We start from the raw sequence: 20,156 nt of genomic DNA on the forward strand, positions 1-20,156 counted from the left end.
ACAGATATATCTGAGACAGATCTCAGGGACATAAAACTCAATCAACTTTTTGCGTGAGATTTTTGAGGCATATTTGAAAACCTGAAACAAATAGAGTTATTAAATTGTCACATAGAAAAACTGCAATGAGCTATGATTCTAACGATATCAATTAACGGAAATTCACACCAAATTTTCTTAAGTCAACAAAACGCTCTGGGTACACGCGCAGAAAGAGCGGGAGGAAAACTTTATGTCCATAGGTGCGCTAAAGTAATCGTACATGTTCTCGTAAATCAGTTTTGTACGGAGGAAGTACCAGTTAGAGTGTTTTCCGACAATACCTCAGAAGTAATTAGATACATGGACCCTATTTCTAGAGTATTCTATAGGAATTTCACACTGATTAATTGCAACCCCATGTACCCGAACGCTCTTGAATTGCAGAATGGGTCATGGATAACATATGGGCGAAGGATACAATTAATTGAAAAACCCAATGATATGCCTAATTATAGAGTTAACGTCAATTCGTCAACTTCGGCGCCAATGGAAGGGTTTTTCAAAGACAAGGACCTGGAGCTTAGCAAAAGGCAAAAGGGCCCAAAAGTTAAGGCATTCGAGAACGACGATAACAGGAAGAGAAGTTTTCCTGGGAAAAGGAGGTTTATATGAGTATTTCAAAACGGACTGAAAGTACAATAATCAGTGGCATTAATTGCTGATTTTTGAATACTTGGGTAATGAAGTGAAACAAATCTGGCATGTGGCCAGGGAAATAACCATCAGTTTGATGACTATTTTCATTGGATCTAAAATCATATTTTGTTTGGTACGCGTGTTTCTTTCAATCGATATGCTACGCAGTGGCACCAATCCTGTAATTGAACTGCAACCCATTAACCCAATGGGGGAACTAAGTTACTTTCATCATCTAAAACAACGTACAAAGGAACAAAATTTGACGAGAAAAGGACAGTTAAACGGTGTGATGGTGAAACAAACATCTTAGTTATAAAAGCAAAAAAGGCAAAACCTGTACCACATATGGCAGAAATTGAGATCGATACATTAAACTAATTTACGTGTATAATATTTAGGAATGGCAGAACCAAAAATCGGTGATTATTGCTACTATCTACCCGAGTTGTTCGAGGTCAGGTCGATAGTCAGGCACCAAGTGTATCATGTTGTATCGCTCTGGTGGACGAGCGGGAGTGCTTAGCTCGGGAGTTGGAGAATGCCGAGATAGACAATAGAAAGCTAAGGGGTAGAGTAAAAACAGAGCAAACCTCAAAGAAGGTCATTCATAGGAGGCTGGAGGCTATCAACGCGCGGAGCCCGTTCAGTCGACCTCCAAATTTTTTTGAACTTCTATTCCTGCCACAGGTGGCCAAAACCAGTACTATCCAGAAACATTTCAAAACGTTGGCAATGCTCTGTCATTCGGTCAAGGGTGGTCATAAGGACATGTTCAAAATCATTCTTCAAGCAAAAAAAATTATGGAAGACGAGGAGGCCCGTAATATTTATGACAATTACGGGATTGAAAAAGCACAAGAATATATGAACTCGAAAATGGACATTTGAATCTCTTGCTGTGTGAGTGAGTGGAACACTCACATTTTCTAAGAGGGAGGCAGTATCGTGAACCATAATGTATGACATGCTCATAAATTACATATTAAACGCATAATTCGAAATTTTCACAAACAAATAGGAGAACAAAAAGTGATGGTTGGTAATAGTAAACTGGATTTTAACAATATAGAGAAAGCATCATAAATAATGATGGGAATCATCATGGAATTTCATCTTGACGGGACTCGTCAAGGAATGTTTGTTCATGACGGGATTCGTCAAGCAGGTAAACCTGTTATCTGTTAGTTTAACTAACAGGGACGCGTGCGGTAGAAAATAACCATGAGAAAATCCCATAGAGATTAACGAAAATGGGTAAAAATAACCTAAGGTTAATTAACCATTGTTAGGACTGAAACCAAAGAACATATTCAAAACTGTGCCTTACACAATCGAGCTGCCTCTCTTTAATTGCTTTACATTTCTCATCTTCACAAAATTTCTAATATTTACAAGCAATAGATCTAACTTTGTATTAAACTGATTGTACATATACATCTGCTCAATTAAATTCAAGTCTGAAACTTGGAAAATTTTCCTCAGTAACTCTGAGGTTTAAAGTGCTTAAGAATAACATCCAACCCAAACCGTAACCGTAGACAGTGCAGGGATATTACACAAGTGTTTACGAATTAGACCAATTGTCGAGTGAATTTCTTCAAATATTAAGAAAAAAAGATGCAAAAAACAGCAAAATTTAAATTTCAGAAGACTTTCATAGGGCGGCTAAATTCAGCTAGCGCCTTTCTGGAGGTTAGGGAGTCTATGTTAAGGTTTCTAGGTCACTACTGCTCGCAAATTTTAACAAAATGGACCCAAAAAGCATATTTTGTGCCAATTTTTGATGAAAAAAGTTCTAATTTTGAAAATTTTATCCAAAATTTTAGCCAAAAAACTAAAAACAATTCAACAACGCTCTTCTTTCTCTAACAGTAACAATAAACCCTACCGTTAAAAATTTAAACTTATTTTAATGTATATTACCGAAATTGTGCCAAATTTTAGCAAAAATTACTGAAAATGTGAACAAAAACAGTCGAATGTTCACAAAACTTTAAACCTGGATAACTCCCTGTAAAAAACAAATATCGAAGAAATCTTTTTGATTCCGTATTCTGCGCTGGACGGGCTTTTTAATGATACCACTCACAATTCGGTATGAGTATATCGATCGGCCAAAATTGAATGAACAGAAAAAACCAGTTGAGTATATAGTTCCTCCATCCCCACTAAAGTGGGGGTCGGAACAATGAGCAAAAATTCTATGAAAGAGCATATTTTGTCAGTTTGCTCGTGAGAGTCCATGGCAGCTCTAAATGACATTAAAGCTTTATACAACAGTTCTTTAACCATTTTTAAAAACTTTGAGATACGAATTTATTGTATGTGGCAAAACAATTTCCATAGACGTTAAGAAAAATGTAGGTAACATTTCCCGAATATTTTAAAGGATATACAATCATTTAAGTGTAAGGAGAGCAAAACTAGGAAAACATAATGGAAAACTATTCTCCGCCATTTTCAAGATTTCCATATACATCCGGGTAAGCTCAATTTTTTCTTTTGATGTAGAACCTCCTTCAAGTGAGAAGTTAAAATCTTAAAAAAAATAGGATCTTTTCCGTTTGTGCCCCCCCCAGTACGTTATGCGCCCCCCAGTACGTTATGGGCCCCCCAGTACGTTATGCGCCCCCCAGTTACAGAGCACGTGCCATTACATAGTAAATTACTATGTTAAAATATTGCACGTGCGTCTGGGGGGTGCAAATAATATGCAAATAATAACTAAGAAGAGAGAATTATGAAGAAGCAATTAAAGCGGCAGAGGGGCTATTTTACTTGATAGAGCTGGTCTCTCGTCCACAAAAATAGCTTCTAAGTATATGTTAGAACAAAATCTTAGTCACCCGAGGGACTGATTGCCCTGAGAGGAGGAAGCTCACGACTGAGAGCTGGGAACTGAGCCCAAAAGGGACATAGAACCAAAGGGTACAAAATTAATGGAGTTCAGTAGAAATTTCATTTCAAATTTCAATAAAAAATTTCCGAAATTTCAAATTTTTTATGAAGGTTCACAATACAATTTTGCAGATTAGCGTAAAAAAATAAAGCGAAAGTCTTTGTCTCCAATAGCAAAGTGGCCAATTATTTATAGCGGTTTGATTGAAGTGTCAAAAGTTAAATTTCTTACTAAGTCTAATTTTTTTGTCTCAAATTTAGTGTCCTTAGTTTGGACACTAAGTTTAGGGCAAAAAATTAGACTTTTACTTCTTTAAGTCTAATATCAATCTTTTAAGCGATGCTCTATGCCTCGAAGTTTTAGTGATTGGGGAAATTGTTCACTGGATTCTCTAGTGGTGCTCTGATATAATGGTTTACATTTGCTCATATGTGCTTGATCAGCGGATTGAGATAGTTTAACTTGACCATTATGCTAATAACAAGTAGTTTTTGGCGATTTCGGTTTCTGAGACTGTAATGGTCTTTATGAGCTGATGAGACGGAGGGTATTGTTTATTCAGTGACAGAAAAAAAACCACATATTTGACTAGTTGAGCGTTCTGTTTTTAACTTTTGAATCAACTGCTTGTAGTTCAGCATTTTGGTCTGTTCAAGTTTTTTTGCTGTATTCCGCCTTTTTCTTGAGATTCAAACTCTTGTTTCGTTTCAAGAAGATATATGAAAATTGATTTAGCAAAATCTCTTTGTAGCGCTTGGGCCACACCATATTGCTCTCTCCGTGCCTATGGTGAGGGAAATTGTCAGTTTCACAACCACTCTATTTTGACAATTGTATCACAAAAGACAAGTTTTTACTAAGTAAGTGTAAAATTTTTACATTTTGAACTGCAGAGCATTAGTATAGCAAAATGCACTTTTTTAAATTTTGAACATCTGTCGGTAGATTTGATTGTACTTTTTGAAGGTCAACTTCTGTCCGCTTTTTGAATGTTGGCTTTTTCAATTGTTAATTCATCCGGTCTTGATCAAATATTACTGGCGCGATCAGTACACTAGGATTGGCAGGCGGCCTTAAAATTTTTCTGTGAAAGGCTTGACAGAGCAGCGTCTTGTTTCGAATGCGTTTTTGATTGACAATCATAGGCAGGAGTCAGCTGCTGAGAAATTGTTGTTTTTTTTTTAAATTGTACCTGAAATGAGTGTCTTGCGTACGGTAATGATCGAAAAGGTTCGCTAAAAAACCCTAGATTTTTTGCAGAAATTTTGTTGCTAATGGGCTTGTTTTTTTATGTGTGGAAAAACGCATTTTTTTAAATTGTTTTCCAAAGGTGACTTAAGATTACACTGAAGCCTGCTGCCGCTCATAAGAATCTATTTACATGAAAAGCTGATTCAACATTTCCTTCCCAACAAAGAGTGGGATGGCCTAAAACGAGAGGACTTATTAGAAGCATGCAGCTCAAAATTCCTACATTTTTGGTCTGCAGTGAGCTGCCAGACGGTAAATTGATGGAAGAGTTTGGGGTAAAGTAGAAGTTATCAAAATCTCTATTTTGTACTCTCTTGGTGGCCCAAAAGAGATAGAAAGGTGAGAAGATATATTCTAAATTACCCCTAAACTCACATCTATTTATCGGCCTTTCTTGCATTATTGCAGCCCAAAAAATGTTAAAGCTTCATCTGCATTTTTTTAATCAGTTCTCCCATTGCAACCCCTGGCTATCAACTGCTGCATGGTTAGAGTTGTTGCCTCTGAGCATTTTAGAGTTGCTTTCGTTTCGCAGCCAACGTTCTCATGTTGTTCTCCCTAGCGCTGATTTCGCTAAACTAAACGTGCTGATAAATGGCGCTTGAATAACTCCAAACCTCTCCACCTCTGAGACTGTTTGAACAATTTGAGCAATGTGACTGCTCGGACACTAGTGGGTGGGATTTAAATAAGAAGTCTGTTATTTAAGGAGTCTGTTAGTGGTCTGAAAACATATGATCAATTAGCGAGTGAAGAATTCAAACATGCTGTTTCAAAAGTAAACATGGTTATCATAGAAAAAGAATTGTATACCGTCTCTACTTGGGAAAAAAGGGCAAAGAATAATTTGTGCATGACAAAACGAAATTTGCAAAACCCTCACAAGAGGGATACTTATGGTTAGGGCAAATTCACTAGAAATACAAAAACATGGCCAAAATCGAAAAAACCGGAATTAGGATTGTGTTTAAAGAAACAGAGCAGATGTAATTATTAAGTTGTAAATAGGGTAAATATTTTATATATGAAAAAATTTCAATTTTTCAAGATAATTCATAAAATTGTTTATTAAATTGTGGTCTCAGACAAATATAAATACATTTTCGTTTTATCCTTTATCATTTTGTGAAATAATTTTAACCTGACGATGAACGTAAAATTCCAAAACGTTTGTTTTAATTATTAGAATTAATTTTAATTTGACATATTAGTTTCTTCTACAGAAGTGAGTAAATGGGAGTTTGAAGTATGGGGACATAATTTGAATGGTTGAATGAATGAAACTACTTATGGGTGATAGCATAATTTAGATTTAATTTGATTATATATAAAGACGGTTATTTTTGGAGCCAATAGTTCTTTGGACGAAAATAAAGCGAGGATGAAATTTTTCATTGATTGTGTTTATTACGTTTCTCCAGTTATCTGAGAAATCATTTGCATTTGCGTAGTGATCATTAAAACCAGCAATTACAGGTAATGTGTAATTTTTTAGGTCTATACTGTTGGAGAGATCTCGTCAGGGTAGCGCCTCTGATCTGATTTCGAAATTGATATATAACAAAATGTTGTCTAGTTTTGTGCATCTAATGCTCTCAATGGTTTAAAACAGTTGGAGCGCTCTACCTCAATTTCTCTATTTGACAACACTGCTAAACTGAGTGTTATCACTGGAGTCATTGATAGCAGAGAATGCTTATGATTAGTGCTTTGCCTTTTTAATTGATTATTTTTGTAAATGTATTGAGCCATTGTCATTTATCTATCAAAAAAGAAAGTAAAGAGGGATCAATTGTTAAGTAATTTTGGTTTCGATAATTCGGTGTAGATAGCTTTGGACTTTTTCAATAATTGTGGTTATGTCATCCAACTTTGTTTATTCGATTGGCTTTAAGCGAAATATCCAGTTACTGCTATTCTGAGCATTCCCAAAAATATGGGATTACCATTCCGTCCAGTGATCACTTGCAGCATAATTAAATATTTATGGTGCTAAAAGTGAGTATGAAGATAAGCAAAAGCAGCTTAAGCTTGGTTCTTCCTTCCAACTTAAAGTAAAATGGTGCATGTTTTTAGATGTCATAAACGATACAAACCTGGTAGACAAGTGTTACGCCCCATCTGGCTGCAGTGCAAACCCATGTTACAACACAGGAACATGCCAGGAGAACTTAGACAGTGCTTTAGGATACTCCTGCAGTTGCCCCATTGGTTAGTGATGATAAAATTGACTTATGTTTTTGGGGTCTTTCCCATTATAGCCGCCCCCCCCCCAGCTTAGCGGTCAGATAACCTATAGCCCCCACAATCATGGTAAATATACCATAGTGGGGGGTATAATTTCATGGGGGGGGGGCTATAATGGGAAAGGCCCGATCTTTCATCATTGCAAGATATCAGCCCTAATTGTGTTTTCGAAGATTTCTTTTTCTAGAGGTCGTTAGTGAAGCGATTAATAATTCAAATGTTTTTTAAAGGGAAAGATTTATGCGAGACAGACGATTTTTCTTCATCAAATTTTCGCTTAAGCATCATTGAGAAAAGAACAATGATTTGGCAGCTCCTCGCTGTTTTAAAATGAGTTTAATTTCGTTTTGAAAAAGGTGGACGCATGAAAATGGGAAAATGCCATAGGAAACCAGAACAGGAGAACAACTAGTAGGATTCCTTTCAAGTGAACTTCATTCACACCTAATTAATTACTCTCAAACGAAGTAAACAGGAGTAATATAAGCAATTATATTACTCCTGCGTTCTTTTTTATGCGATTTTTCGCTTGACCGATTTTTCGTCTGAGGCTTTTGACTTTTGGTCCTCAAAAACGAGATAAACAGGTAGCGCCCAGCGGGCATTAAGTGCTCTTAGAGCCTTTCAGCTCTGTTTCAGCTCAAACTGTTTTGGAGACTTATACTTATGGTTTGAAGGGCGGTTCTTAAGAGGTTGAAGACACCCCCCCCCCACGATTGCCTCCACCCCAATGTTGGCCGCCCCCACTCCCTCCCCATCAGCCCCCCGGTGGCTACTGATGAACAACCGATCGCTAAAAACACGCAATTTTATAGTAATTTTCACAATTTTTTTCAAGCTTTTTGAAAATTTTTGTCAATTTTTGAGTTCATTCAGCCCTTGGTGTCAAGGAACCTCCTGTAGGGTTTTATAATAAGTTACTGCATAGTTTCTAGTTGTAGTGGAATGGTTTCAACATTTTAACATCACCAATTTTAGAATTTTTTGGACGAAACGTGCAAATTTTTTCAATATTTTGTCATTTATTTTTCATTATTCACGTCTTTCCAGACGCAGAGACCAGAAAACGTCCTTAGGGTTTTGATAATAAGTCACTTAAAAAAATTTTTCTGCCATGGAACAGCCTTCAATTTTTTAATGACAAATTTTAACAATTTTTTCTTTCCAAATTTGAAAGTTTGTCGGTTTTTAGTTTTGTCCAGCCTCAAGAGCCGAGGAACCTCCTCTAGGGTTTGACAATAGGTTACTGTATAGTTTCTATTTGTAATGAAATGTTTTTCAAGATTTTATTATCAGCTATTTTTTAAAAAGAATTGAAATTTTTTCAAGTTTTTTTGAATCTTTTTGAATTTTTGATCATTTTTTGCCGGCACCAGGGTCCTATGGACCTCCTCGAAGGTTTGATGATAAGCTGTTGCATAGTTTTTAGAGTTAATGGAAAGGTTATCAATATTTAAATGACTCCGGCTTTAGCAATTTTTTGATAAAACTTATTTTTTTTTTCAAATTTCCGTAAACTTATCATGTTCCAATTTATGGATCTTTATGAGCCAGTGAAACTATTTAAAGCTTGAAACAGGGTTACTGGATAGTCTCTCGAGACAATGAAATTGTTTTGAAGATTTTAATATCGTGAATTTTTGCAAGTTTTTATTAAAATCTCCGATTGTTTTCAAAATTTGAATATTTTTGTCCTTTGAGTTTAACGATCATTATTGGCCAACGGAGCTTTCAGGTCTTACACATGGGTTACCTGACATAACTCCAGAGACAAAAAACACTTTTGAACATTTTCAGTGCGAAATTTGGAAGCTTTTCTTTTAAATTTTGCAAATTTTTAAAATATCAGTTTTTTATTTGATTTATTTACTAACAAGACTAAAAAACTAAAAAATGCAGAGTCGAATCAAGCTAAAGCTAGCCTAACTGAATTGTTGCTAGCTACTGACGACGCCCACCGCTCGCTGGTCGTTTGAGAGCAATTCGCCCGACATTAGTCGGTTATGTTTGATTGTTCTATTGGTTCAAACGTACGTACGCAACTTCGTAACGTATTTTTTCAGCAAGCTACAGAGTTCTTAGTTTATAGTTAAGAGTAGTAAATCAACAAAAAGGCTCGCTTGTTCGCATTTGAAAGCATAACTTATATAAAATCAAATTTTCGAAAATGATATTTCAGAAGCGTTGAGTTAAGCACTAAACATTCTGTTTTTAATAAGTTGAAGTTACTTAGCTGAAGTATAATAGAGAAGCAACACGAAAAAATACTGGAGTGTTCAGGGGGACCAAAAAACCTGAGTAACATTCAAGTACGAAATAGTTATTTGACTTTAAAATATTATGAACATTATGAAAATGGTTATCCTTAAACGTTATTAGGACGAAAAACATGAAACCTTTAAATTTGAACCCTTCTCCATTATAAACAAATCAGTCGTTTTCTATAATTTTGAGAAATAAAAGGTTTTCATCAGTCGTTTTCTATAAATTTGAGAAATATAAGGGTTTTTTTATTGATTCTAAAGTCAAATCGATGACTTCTGATTCCAAGTTAACTGTTTGTCGTATATTCGATTTTCTCACTATGAAGGTTTTAGTCGAAAACATTGGTAACTGTGGCTGTAGCAGCTACAATAATTTAAATAAAACAATAACGTTTTCATGTTTTGTCAAGATAATCGATAACAAACCCAAAAATCATCGGGGAAACAGCGGCTACACTTTAAGTCAGTGAATCCCCTCTCATTTCGAGCTATTTGTGGACGTAACAGGTTGTTTCAGAAATGCATCATACTGGAAAATGGAGCAACGTTTTGAAAAAAAATGTAATTATTTCGATTATGTGGCCCAGATAATTAACGGGACAAAATTGTCTGAATTTTTGTAAAAGTTTCTTTCTTGCAAGTAGATGTCAAAATTAATTTTGGCAGCTGTTTAAATAAGCGGTGAAACGAATCAACTGTTTGAGAAATTCCTTAGCATAGTAGGACAGTTCCTGGAATACAATTCAAGCACAAATAAACAAAGAAAATGTAATTCCGGCCAACTGATTGATTTCATGACTACGGACGTGTTAAATACGGTTACACAATTATGTAACCGTATTTGGAATCTCTGGTTTACTATTTGAAATCTCTGGTTTAAAAGTAATCCAAAATCATTTTAATACATACATCGAGTTAAAAAGCTTAATGATGCGCCCACGACAAATGTAAACATTTACAGCAAAAGAATACTCTGGAGAGCTGAAGAACGAGCAGCAAAAATGAGCGAATTTTATTTGGGCTTTCCAAAAGGTCGTCTCGCTTGCTAATTCAAAAGCATGCTATTTTTGATAGCATGCTAATTTCAAAACGGGAACAAAAACTATTCAAAAAATATAAAGCATACAAAATGAAAATGAGGCTAATTTATGACAAAGTAGCAGTAAAAATATGCGATTTAAATAATAAAGAGACGCAGAGACCAGAAAACGTCCTTAGGGTTTTGATAATAAGTCACTTAAAAAAATTTTTCTGCCATGGAACAGCCTTCAATTTTTTAATGACAAATTTTAACAATTTTTTCTTTCCAAATTTGAAAGTTTGTCGGTTTTTAGTTTTGTCCAGCCTCAAGAGCCGAGGAACCTCCTCTAGGGTTTGACAATAGGTTACTGTATAGTTTCTATTTGTAATGAAATGTTTTTCAAGATTTTATTATCAGCTATTTTTTAAAAAGAATTGAAATTTTTTCAAGTTTTTTTGAATCTTTTTGAATTTTTGATCATTTTTTGCCGGCACCAGGGTCCTATGGACCTCCTCGAAGGTTTGATGATAAGCTGTTGCATAGTTTTTAGAGTTAATGGAAAGGTTATCAATATTTAAATGACTCCGGCTTTAGCAATTTTTTGATAAAACTTATTTTTTTTTCAAATTTCCGTAAACTTATCATGTTCCAATTTATGGATCTTTATGAGCCAGTGAAACTATTTAAAGCTTGAAACAGGGTTACTGGATAGTCTCTCGAGACAATGAAATTGTTTTGAAGATTTTAATATCGTGAATTTTTGCAAGTTTTTATTAAAATCTCCGATTGTTTTCAAAATTTGAATATTTTTGTCCTTTTCTGAGTTTAACGATCATTATTGGCCAACGGAGCTTTCAGGTCTTACACATGGGTTACCTGACATAACTCCAGAGACAAAAAACACTTTTGAACATTTTCACTGCGAAATTTGGAAGCTTTTCTTTTAAATTTTGCAAATTTTTAAAATATCAGTTTTTTATTTGATTTATTTACTAACAAGACTAAAAAACTAAAAAATGCAGAGTCGAATCAAGCTAAAGCTAGCCTAACTGAATTGTTGCTAGCTACTGACGACGCCCACCGCTCGCTGGTCGTTTGAGAGCAATTCGCCCGACATTAGTCGGTTATGTTTGATTGTTCTATTGGTTCAAACGTACGTACGCAACTTCGTAACGTATTTTTTCAGCAAGCTACAGAGTTCTTAGTTTATAGTTAAGAGTAGTAAATCAACAAAAAGGCTCGCTTGTTCGCATTTGAAAGCATAACTTATATAAAATCAAATTTTCGAAAATGATATTTCAGAAGCGTTGAGTTAAGCACTAAACATTCTGTTTTTAATAAGTTGAAGTTACTTAGCTGAAGTATAATAGAGAAGCAACACGAAAAAATACTGGAGTGTTCAGGGGGACCAAAAAACCTGAGTAACATTCAAGTACGAAATAGTTATTTGACTTTAAAATATTATGAACATTATGAAAATGGTTATCCTTAAACGTTATTAGGACGAAAAACATGAAACCTTTAAATTTGAACCCTTCTCCATTATAAACAAATCAGTCGTTTTCTATAATTTTGAGAAATAAAAGGTTTTCATCAGTCGTTTTCTATAAATTTGAGAAATATAAGGGTTTTTTTATTGATTCTAAAGTCAAATCGATGACTTCTGATTCCAAGTTAACTGTTTGTCGTATATTCGATTTTCTCACTATGAAGGTTTTAGTCGAAAACATTGGTAACTGTGGCTGTAGCAGCTACAATAATTTAAATAAAACAATAACGTTTTCATGTTTTGTCAAGATAATCGATAACAAACCCAAAAATCATCGGGGAAACAGCGGCTACACTTTAAGTCAGTGAATCCCCTCTCATTTCGAGCTATTTGTGGACGTAACAGGTTGTTTCAGAAATGCATCATACTGGAAAATGGAGCGACGTTTTGAAAAAAAATGTAATTATTTCGATTATGTGGCCCAGATAATTAACGGGACAAAATTGTCTGAATTTTTGTAAAAGTTTCTTTCTTGCAAGTAGATGTCAAAATTAATTTTGGCAGCTGTTTATATAAGCGGTGAAACGAATCAACTGTTTGAGAAATTCCTTAGCATAGTAGGACAGTTCCTGGAATACAATTCAAGCACAAATAAACAAAGAAAATGTAATTCCGGCCAACTGATTGATTTCATGACTACGGACGTGTTAAATACGGTTACACAATTATGTAACCGTATTTGGAATCTCTGGTTTACTATTTGAAATCTCTGGTTTAAAAGTAATCCAAAATCATTTTAATACATACATCGAGTTAAAAAGCTTAATGATGCGCCCACGACAAATGTAAACATTTACAGCAAAAGAATACTCTGGAGAGCTGAAGAACGAGCAGCAAAAATGAGCGAATTTTATTTGGGCTTTCCAAAAGGTCGTCTCGCTTGCTAATTCAAAAGCATGCTATTTTTGATAGCATGCTAATTTCAGAACGGGAACAAAAACTATTCAAAAAATATAAAGCATACAAAATGAAAATGAGGCTAATTTATGACAAAGTAGCAGTAAAAATATGCGATTTAAATAATAAAGAGCTCAGCTTTCGTCTTCGCATCCTGAAAGATTTTTTCTGTGTGACAACACAGAGTTAGTAAGATTGTAGCCTTACCTTTATACCTGTGAAGTTAAATAAAAGGGCTCTATGAGGCACCTTAATGTCTGTAACTGTTTTATGCTGTAGTTTTGGCTTTGACATTCGGGGAATGAATTCAGTATTATTATATGATCATCAAATCAGAGAAATTTAATTTCTAATTCAAAAAGTAACATTAAAAATGATAGAAGCATAAGCTAAGTATAAGAAGGGTCAAAAAGAAGACGGTGTACTTTACTAGAGAACATTTCAGAACTCTTAGTTATTTTTTTTGGACAGAAAGCGAAACAGTTATCAAAACTGAATCAAAAATTTATTTCTTGAAAAACTTTAAGTTTTGATTTCTGGAAAAAAGAGGTTAAAATCATTACAAACAGAGATATTAAACAAATGGAGTCCGAATTTTTGTTCTCTCTTATCTCAGAAACAGCCGTTTGAGTCCTTAAGCGTACAGCTTTTTGTTACAACTTCCGGCTCAGTGTGGATAACCATTCTGATACGTGATGTCTCTCCTCAAATTTGACTTCCAATGGATCTCAAAATCATCGAAAAATTTGAAGCGATCTTTAGAAAGACTGAACCCAAAATCAATCTAAATATACGAAATTAAAACTCAATAATAGCTTGCTGAGTACGTGGAGCTGCTCCTAACAATTCTCCTTTTGCTTTAGTGATTGACACAATTTTCAGACAAAATTTCATTATTGGCATAGAAGCTAATTAAAAATTAAAAAATGACATTTTTTTCCAAAGTCATTCATGTAGAAATTTTTTTTAAAAAAAAGTGAAGAATGAGTCATTGTTGATCGGTGCTCACTTACTTGTGCATGCGGAAAATATGCATGCGATTACTAAAATTTAAAAAATTTTCATTTCTAAATTTTTTAAAAAAATTAAATTTTTAAGTTTTTCAGGTTTGACATTGCATATCTTCATAAAATTTGGCTTTTTTAAATTAACCACTAATAGACAGATCTGAAACGTTTTCTCCTTGTTTGTCAAGTTTTAAAACAAACTGAGCATGGGACTAGAAATTAGGTTAAGACAGGTGATGGAAGTGTTAAAAATTCCAAAAAATATCCAAAATTGTCTGAAAATTTGTCGCAAATTTTTTCTCAAAAAACGCATTTTTTTGTATTTGTAATATATGAAGTTTTTGGCAAAACGATAAGATACGTGTTTTTCAAAGATACCCTCTAAAAATACGCTAGTTGTGGTAAATGATTGTTGCTAAATTACCTAATTTTTTCGCTAGAAAATAGTGATTTTTTTCCGAAAAATTTCATCCTTTTCCTATAATTGTTGCATGTTGCAAGTCTTTTTAACGTTAAAAAATCAAGTTAACAAAAATATTTGACCGTTTTAGGTTAAGTTCATGCAATAAAGAGCCAAATAAAATAAACAACACACATAATTTCAGTTGGATCTCTTCAGAGCAAATGTGTAATCTGGAAATATCTAGCCTGACATTTAGGTGATTTATTTGTTTTTGTTCCACCTGAGACAAAACGCTCTGTAAAGAAAAAAAACATTTGAGAACCAAATAAAAGACATAATTGTCTCTTAAAACAATATAATGGAAGTTGATGTCGTCCAATCTAGGCCTATCTAGGCCTATCTAACAGTGGTGATCTTTTAAAAAGAACTCTTTTTCTTTTCTTCAATTTTTTCCACTTCAATTGCCCCAAAAATAGAAGTTTCAGTTTTAAAATAAATTTGATTTATTGATGCTATCTTCCATGTACAAAATAATGTTCCAAATACTTGTTCTGTCAGTGAATACCGGCCCTTTTTCGTTACTGTCTCGTGGGCAGAGAAACGCCAGCCCGCTGATATTACTGGACACATGTCGCTTGCTTCGACAGGGGCGCTGAAGTTGTGTTTCTCGTTGGTGATGGGCTTCAGGTATTTTTGATACGGCAATGCTTGCTCGAAGCAAGCCTTCAGATTGTCCCGGTTTTCATTTGGTAATCCAGAGAAACGTTGCAGGTTGACATGAGGAGGGCTTGGGTCTAACATTTTTTTCATTTCGTGTTTGTTTGTGTGAGAAAAGTGAAATCAATAAACGTAGTAAGAAATTGTTGTCTGGGCTGTTTTCAAGAGGAATTGGGTGTTCTGGTTGAATAATTAAAGGAACTTACTGTTGTTCGGTTGAGGTTCTGGGGCATGGTGCTGTAGAAGCCAATTGAATTCCATGTAGAGATTACTAGGTTGTAGTGGTTGTATTCCGGAATAAATGAACATTACTTGTTTTGACTTGTCGTCGCATGTGACGTTAACTTGAGTGTCGGCGGGCGATGACCGTAGTTTAAACTCTTGCAATGCGGCAATTAATAATGAATAGCATTTTAAAATGACTATGTCAAAATTTTAATTGAACCGTAGGGATGGTTTTTGTTGTGTAAGAATATATTGACAGTTTATCTATATAGAAAAAAACGTATCCCAACTCTCGCTATGTCGCATCTCCCGTATTACGGAGCTTTGGTTGTTGTGTTCCTAGCCTTTTAGTTAGGTTTTTATTCAATATCTGGCTAAATTTTTCCCACTAGGTGGTACAAGGTAAAAATGATCTGATTTCCGCTAAGTTAATAGGGGTGCTTCATACAAGCGACTGAACGGTGGTGCGGTATTTGTAGTAACTGAATTTATACAAATTTACTGCTTGTAATGTTTTTCTATTTTCTATTTTTTATCAGCTAATCAAAAGCTAAAGCGTGATATGTTCTCATCCAGAAAACTATATTTTTGAATATAAATGCCGCTTTATTTTACCCGATTCAATCAGAGAGTTACGGACTATCTCAGTTCGCTTGTATATCGAAATTTCAAAGAGACAAATTGCCTGTACGTCTACAACATTCCAATTCGCAATCGGAGCAACCGAGTTAGGAGCAAATCTTTCAGTTCTGCAGTCCTCAAAGAATTGAATAGAGTATGTTCTGAACAAAATTATGCGTAAAATAAATGCGTACGGGAAGAAGCTTAAAACTTCTTTGTTCTAAAAATGTGTTTTACGGCACTTTGAGCATATAAATGGTGCTTTAAAACAGTTTTAATAATAATAATAAATGGTAATTTTCTGCTTGGATTTCTTTGATTGTTCTCAAAACTTCTCAGTAACATTACAAAACACATGTTTTTGAATTCAAAAGTTGCAATTAATGGAAATTGGCCCTTGAATTTAAGGACTGATTTAAGGATATTTGAAGTGCAGCAAGTTTGGACAAGTTTTTAGTTTCTAACTAATTTTAACCGTTCGGAAAAGTTGTTGACACTTACAAGGATGCGAATAATGGAAATGGTTTTTTTATAATCATTGCAGTCTTGTCGATTTCCCTAATCTAGTTTTTCCGAGATTTTGCTATTTTTTATGAGCAAACAGTGCGCTTTTAGTCGAAGACTCAAAAAGAATGGAAGCAAAACGTTTGGAAAGCAGTTTTTATCAATGTTCCAGCATTTCAATTTCTAGCTTTTCAATTGTGTTTTTTATTAAAGAAAGAAACCATTTGTAGTGAAGTACTGATTTTAAAGTGATGTCACAGCAAATCTCGAATAAATTACCGCAAGAAATTTTTTGCTTGTTTGTTTTACTTGTTTTTTTTACTTGATAAGCCGTTTTTACTTGTTTTTGTTTTTTATTCTGATAAAATCAGTTATTGAGCTTTCAAAACGGCTTAATAATAGCAGCAATATCGATATCTGAGCGGAAATGTTGTTCGCGCTCTTGTTTTGTTTTAATCTGTCAAGATTTTTGTTATAACCTAATGACCTCACGCTTATTTCAAATACACTGCCTTTTCATTCATTCATTCATTGTCCAATGAATTGGCGTAATTTTTCACTCTTGTTTGAGTGAGTTTCTGTTGTGGCGTGAATTGATTTTAGGTCACAAATGACGTACCTCAATTGTACAGAAGTTTTTAGTTGCTTAATCTGAAGAGGCTAAAATCATTTCGTTTGAGGGCTGCTAATATAAACAGTAGATAAGTTATACAATAGCTTTTAATCTGATCTGTGGCATCTCGGCTACCAGTTTAAAACAGTTAAAAATTTTCTCCTTTGGTCTTATTTCTTCAGCGGAATTTCGAGACTACAGGTCTACGACGCTATAGCAGCTAAGACGCAATAGATTGGTGATTGCAAAATGATTTCATATAAAGACGTGTTCAGTGTTGCATCATCAAGTGTTGAGTGTTGCAACAGTGTTAGCCTAATTGTTGTGATAAACTTATTAAATAGTTTCAGATGTCTTCTGATAATGCTGTAAATATTCAACAAAACGCCAATGAAGGCACACCTACGCACTTGCTGACAATATCCCCGGAAATCAAAGGATCATCAAGGATAGGTAAGATACTATTGACAAACAAACAAAGCGAATAGTTGAGCTAGAACTAAGTTGCAATGGGAATGACTTCACTGTTACAACGAATAGAAACCGACTCATTGACTTTGAAGAGAGAACGCTCGTGCTTGAGAGATATTCACGTAAAACCTGCTTGATATTCTCCAATGTCGAAGTTGAACCGAGTCCAATGTCAAATATCCTGAACATTTGAAACTATTTTATGCAAATCAATGTAACCGAAAAAGATATTGCTGCCTGCCATCCGTTGAACAAGGCCAGAGTTGCGCCAATTCTTGTTAAATTCATATATCACGAACATCGAGACCTTGCGTGGAAAAGAAAGTCATGGTTACGAGGAAATTCTAATTCAATGAACAAGCCTATAGTTATAGAAGAGTTCCTCGCACCTACTGATAACAACATCAAAAAGGAAGCTCGGGAACGCAACGTAAAAACAATAACGAAACAACAGGAAGTTTATGCCTTTAACCCGAATCATGCGTAATCTGAACAAATTAAAGTTTAAAATGTGTGGAAATTGCAAGACTTCCTGAAACCACCGATTTATTACATGAATACTACTATTAAGAATCAACCGAATCCATTTGTTACTGAGATGCCCGTGGAAAGACTAGCACTTCAACAAACACCGCTTCAGCCACCACTATTTACTAGAAGAACTTCAACTGCTGTGCCGAGTGGGAAGAAAAGAAAATTAGTTCTCTCTCCTGTTGATGAAAATAAAAACCCTGTCAATCTTGCTAAATCACTTGCTGATGTCTTATTGCCTGCTATAAAGGTTTAAAAAATGTTGATAAAGGTGCTAATAATGAATCTGAAATAACTGACGATGATGAATATGACGGTTTTCGGAGTTTGGTAGCTAAAATTTTGAATTCCTCTGTGTAGTGCAAGTGAATGTCAGATCTTTCAGGAAGAACTTGGATAATCTGAAGCACTAATTTTGAGTCTTGAGTCTCCACCTTCAATATTACGTCTGACAGAAACATGGTTAAAAGATACTGATGAAACCAGAAGCCATCTTGTTCAAGGCTACAGTTAATATGTATCTCGCCATCAATCCACCAACGGTGGCGGCGTTATAATTTAAATACGATCAGATTTTACTTTAATTAGCGAAAATGATACAAAGTTTGAAGCAGTTTCGGCTTAAATATCAGAAAAAGGTTACAACTTCAGTGTAACAGTAATATATAATAAGCCCCTCGCAAACAAGCTTAAGTTCCTCAAAGTTTGTGATGAATTTCTGGAGGCAAATACCAGCAAAATACTACCTCAAATTATATGTGGTGATTTTAATATAGATTTACTTCAGAAAAAGCGACTTACTGATGATTATCTTGATTCCATCAGATCAAATGGGTTCGAGATCTTCGACATTAATCCTACGAGAGTAACAAATAATACGAGTACGTGTATTGATCACTTTGTATACCAAAATGTCGATGCTCAAAATAACGAGGTGTTACAATATCAAAATTTTTCGGATCATTATCCGATTCTGTTGAGCTGGAACGTTGAATCAGGTGCCAAGGAAATAACGCAAACTTGTCGCGATTTATCATTTTTCAAAGATCCGAAATGCATCAGTAATTACCTCTTTTGCTTCAACAACAAGTTGAGTTTGATAAAGACTCATATTTTGACATGCCAAAATTTGCGAAAATCGTTCAAGCTATTCAATGATTCTTTCCTGAAGGTAACAAACAAATTTGCTCCTATGAAAACCTTTTTAGCCTCGAAGCATAAAAAGCCAAAATGGCTATGCAACGAGATTAAAAACTCAAGAACACAAAAAATTGACGCTCATCGCAAATGGAAACAATCAAGAAAACTCTGTTGCTTCGACAAATTCAAGAACTTTGGAATAAATTGATTTATGCATCAAAAAATCTAAACAGCAATACTTTCAGAAGGCTTTTAGTAAATGCGTTAGAGACTCAAAACAGACATATAAACTACTCAATGATTTAAGGGCGAAAACATTCTTAGTCAAAACACTCCCTTCAGCTCTAATGGAAAGGTAGAAAAATCAAAATGTGTTGCCAATTGTTCAACAAATTCTTTAGAGGAATACGGGAAAATGTGGCAGGCAAGGTTCCTCATCATCCCTTAAAATCGGTAGAGAGTCAAATACAAAGTATGTCCCTGTTTGATACTGATGAAAGTGAGGTTTTTGAGATCATTAATAGCTTGAATAATAAAACATTATCTGGGGAGGATGAAATTAGCAATGTGTTGGTGTAAACGACAAGTCAAATTGTAGCCCCGTTGTTGACATATTTAATCATTCTATCATTAAAGAAAGGAAAATTCCCTGATGAATTAAAAAAGCAAAAATTTTACTTCTTCATAAAGAAGGTGATAAAACTGATGAAAACAATTATAGACCGATATCTTTATTAGTAATCTGGAGTAAAATTTTTGAAAGAGTGATGTTCAACAGATTATACCATTTCTTTGAGAAATTCAGTTTGTTCACAAACAGGCAATCTCGTTTTCTTAAAAAACATAGTGCCATTGATGCTTTAATTCATCTAATCAGAAAATTACGAGCCAATAAAAACGATTTATATGTAAGTTTTTTTTGGACCTCAAAAAGGCATTTGACACAATAGATCATAAAATTTTGTTATCTAATTTAGAATCCTATGGTTTACGGGGTAAGGCACATGCTTGGTTTCAGTCATACCTAACTAAGAGATTCCAAAGAATCGAATTAAATGGTGCTTCTTCCTCTTGGCTACCAGTTAATTGCGGGATTCCTCAAGGATCAATTTTGG

The 20,156-nt window shown here is 34.6% G+C and overlaps 1 protein-coding gene across 2 annotated transcripts in view; it reads left to right on the top strand.

Moving 5' to 3' along the window:
- The window catches only part of LOC142340177 (uncharacterized), a 172,538-nt gene that overhangs the window by 34,872 nt on the left and 117,510 nt on the right, over positions 1 to 20,156 (top strand). For both annotated transcript variants that reach the window (XM_075390683.1, XM_075390687.1), the window contains exon 5: positions 6,908 to 7,042. In XM_075390683.1, the coding sequence (XP_075246798.1) occupies positions 6,908 to 7,042 (135 nt within the window). The remainder of the gene's footprint in view (positions 1 to 6,907; positions 7,043 to 20,156) is intronic.

Source organism: Convolutriloba macropyga, chromosome 1, assembly GCF_964194025.1.
Source record: "Convolutriloba macropyga chromosome 1, txConMacr16.3, whole genome shotgun sequence".
Lineage (NCBI taxonomy): Eukaryota > Metazoa > Xenacoelomorpha > Acoela > Convolutidae > Convolutriloba > Convolutriloba macropyga.